The following is a 2,147-nucleotide window of genomic DNA, read 5'->3' as shown; positions in this document are numbered from 1 at the left end:
TAAAATAAGTAAGTAGCTAGAGAAATAAATAACTTCCACTTTATTATCTGCCTATGGATTTTATGACCTAGAAGCCATTTGATGAGTAACAGCACCCTCTTCAGTTTTGTGGGCCACACTGACCATTCTGTTGCAGCAACAAATCTGCTTGGAACTTTAATACATAGATACGATTTGATACTGTATTAAAAACACAATCGTCACTTGCTGTAAAGAACAGAAACAGATCGTCATAACCAACCTAATTGGGGACTATTTGCACTGACATTCTTGCACTGGCTCTATGTACACTCACTGCACTCAACCCACACACACTACACTGACACTCCAACACACTCACACACACAACACACACTTTCACACATGCTGCTGCTACTGTTTATTATTTATCCTGATTGCCTAGTCACTTTTACCCCTACCTACATGAACATCTTACCTCATACCCATGCACATTGACTTGGTATCGGTACTCTTTGTTTATAGCATCGTTATTATTTTATTGTGTTACTTTTTTTGCTAATCTATTTTTACTTTTTAACTCTGCATTATTGGAAAGGGGCTCTTAAGCATTTCATGGTAGAACATCAAATGGGGATTGAGGAGAATGACATTTAATATATGATAGGGGTGTTTAACCAGGCTTTGTAGTGTGGAGTTTAGGGCACATTCAGATTCAGTTAGAGGAGGCCAACTTTGCCTTGAGTCGGTTGATCTTGAGGGGCAGGAGGCTGGCCATCTCTTCACTCAGTTCCAGCTCTGTCTCGATGGCGATTTTGGCCTCTGGGTTGTCCTTGCAGTACTGGACCACAAAGTTGTAGCACTCCAGGGAGCGGTTCAGGTTCTCCAGCTGAATGGTTGTGCTGGTCGAGATCAGCCTGCTATGGAGACGAGCCACCCGGAACTTAACCACAAGGACCGGCCTCAGTACCTCGTCCTCCAATTTATCCGGCCACTTGCCCTCTGGTGAGCGGACTCAGTCGAGGAACATCTGGTAGAACTTGGTGGAGGAGGAGCAGAGGTGGTTAAACTTCTTAACCGTGTGCACGTCCAGGTCGTCCTGCTTGTTGGCCATGGCCAGCTTCAGATCCATCATCTCGTAGTTGGTCCTCGGCCAGCTCAAACTGCAGCTGGCGGCAGATGAGGAGGTAGTACTGGGCGTTCAGGTCTTTGCAGATGGGCTCCATCACCGCCGCTTGTGCATCTTGCAGTGCCACTCCAGGTCCTCCTCAAAGAATGCCAGGGCCTTGAAGAGAGTGCTGTGGTCCTGCAGAATCTCAATGTGATCTGTGACCTGGCCATCCATCTCAAAGTACTCCTTAGCTTGGTTTACGTAGGCCTGGCCAACCAGAAAGATGGCGCGGGCATCCTCAAAGTTGACGGGGTGGAGTCAAAGGTGTGGAGTCAAAAGATGGAGTCAAAGGTGTCAATGGAGCCAAACAGAACAGCACTCTTCCTTCCTCTCTCCTTCTCCTCCTCCTCCTCTTGTAGCTGTGTCACTCTCAGCTCCGCCTGTCAATCCACCTTTAGCTCTCCAATGTTGTCCTGTACAGAGCAGCAGGCATACAAATTAGATATTGTCTCACAATATAGGCTAATCATCTACGAAATTACATATTGTTTGAAGATGTCGAAATTGCCTCGAGAAGTTCTTCGCATCTTGCAACAAATTAAGACAGTATTTTATCCAACACCTTGCAATTTCGGCTCTCTTCTGTCTAGGTTGGTCTCATTTCTCAGCTTCATCTTCACCTAAACACAAAGGTTTGAGATGTGTGTTAATGAGTACAGAATGATTGATAACATACAAACATTTCAGAATGAACATATACAGTCAAGGCTGAGTATATGACTTTAGAGTGAGAACTTACTCGCCTGGGCAGCGGCTTCTGAGGGGACCTCTCCAGCTAGGCCTGCTATGACAATGGCAGCAGATAGACAGTGCCTGCCCTCCATGTAGAGGGTCTGGCAGACAAAGTAGTGGGAAGAGAAAGATGTGTTAGATTAATCTGTAGAAATATCATTATAAAGAAATCAAGTCATTTACGCACTGTATAGAAATGATAAGTAATTAATCTTGATGAAGAGATTACATACAGTTTATAATTTACCTTGGTGATGTAATATTGCGATAACGTGGCAGCGTTCAT

General features: G+C 44.8%; 1 protein-coding gene across 1 annotated transcript; it reads right to left on the bottom strand.

Moving 5' to 3' along the window:
• Positions 1-508: 508 nt before the first annotated feature.
• Positions 509-2,147, bottom strand: kifbp (kinesin family binding protein). The gene is given in 6 exon segments (XM_090218053.1): positions 509-1,105; positions 1,107-1,186; positions 1,189-1,383; positions 1,386-1,542; positions 1,873-1,962; positions 2,109-2,147. Coding segments are annotated over 6 exon segments (993 nt in total). The 3' UTR covers positions 509-673.

The sequence above is a fragment of the Oncorhynchus mykiss genome, chromosome 23 (genome assembly GCF_057628025.1).
Source record: "Oncorhynchus mykiss isolate SJ-2025 chromosome 23, ASM5762802v1, whole genome shotgun sequence".
NCBI lineage: Eukaryota > Metazoa > Chordata > Actinopteri > Salmoniformes > Salmonidae > Oncorhynchus > Oncorhynchus mykiss.
Note: the sequence above shows the minus strand (reverse complement) of the source record. Positions and strands in the feature narration are given on the sequence as shown.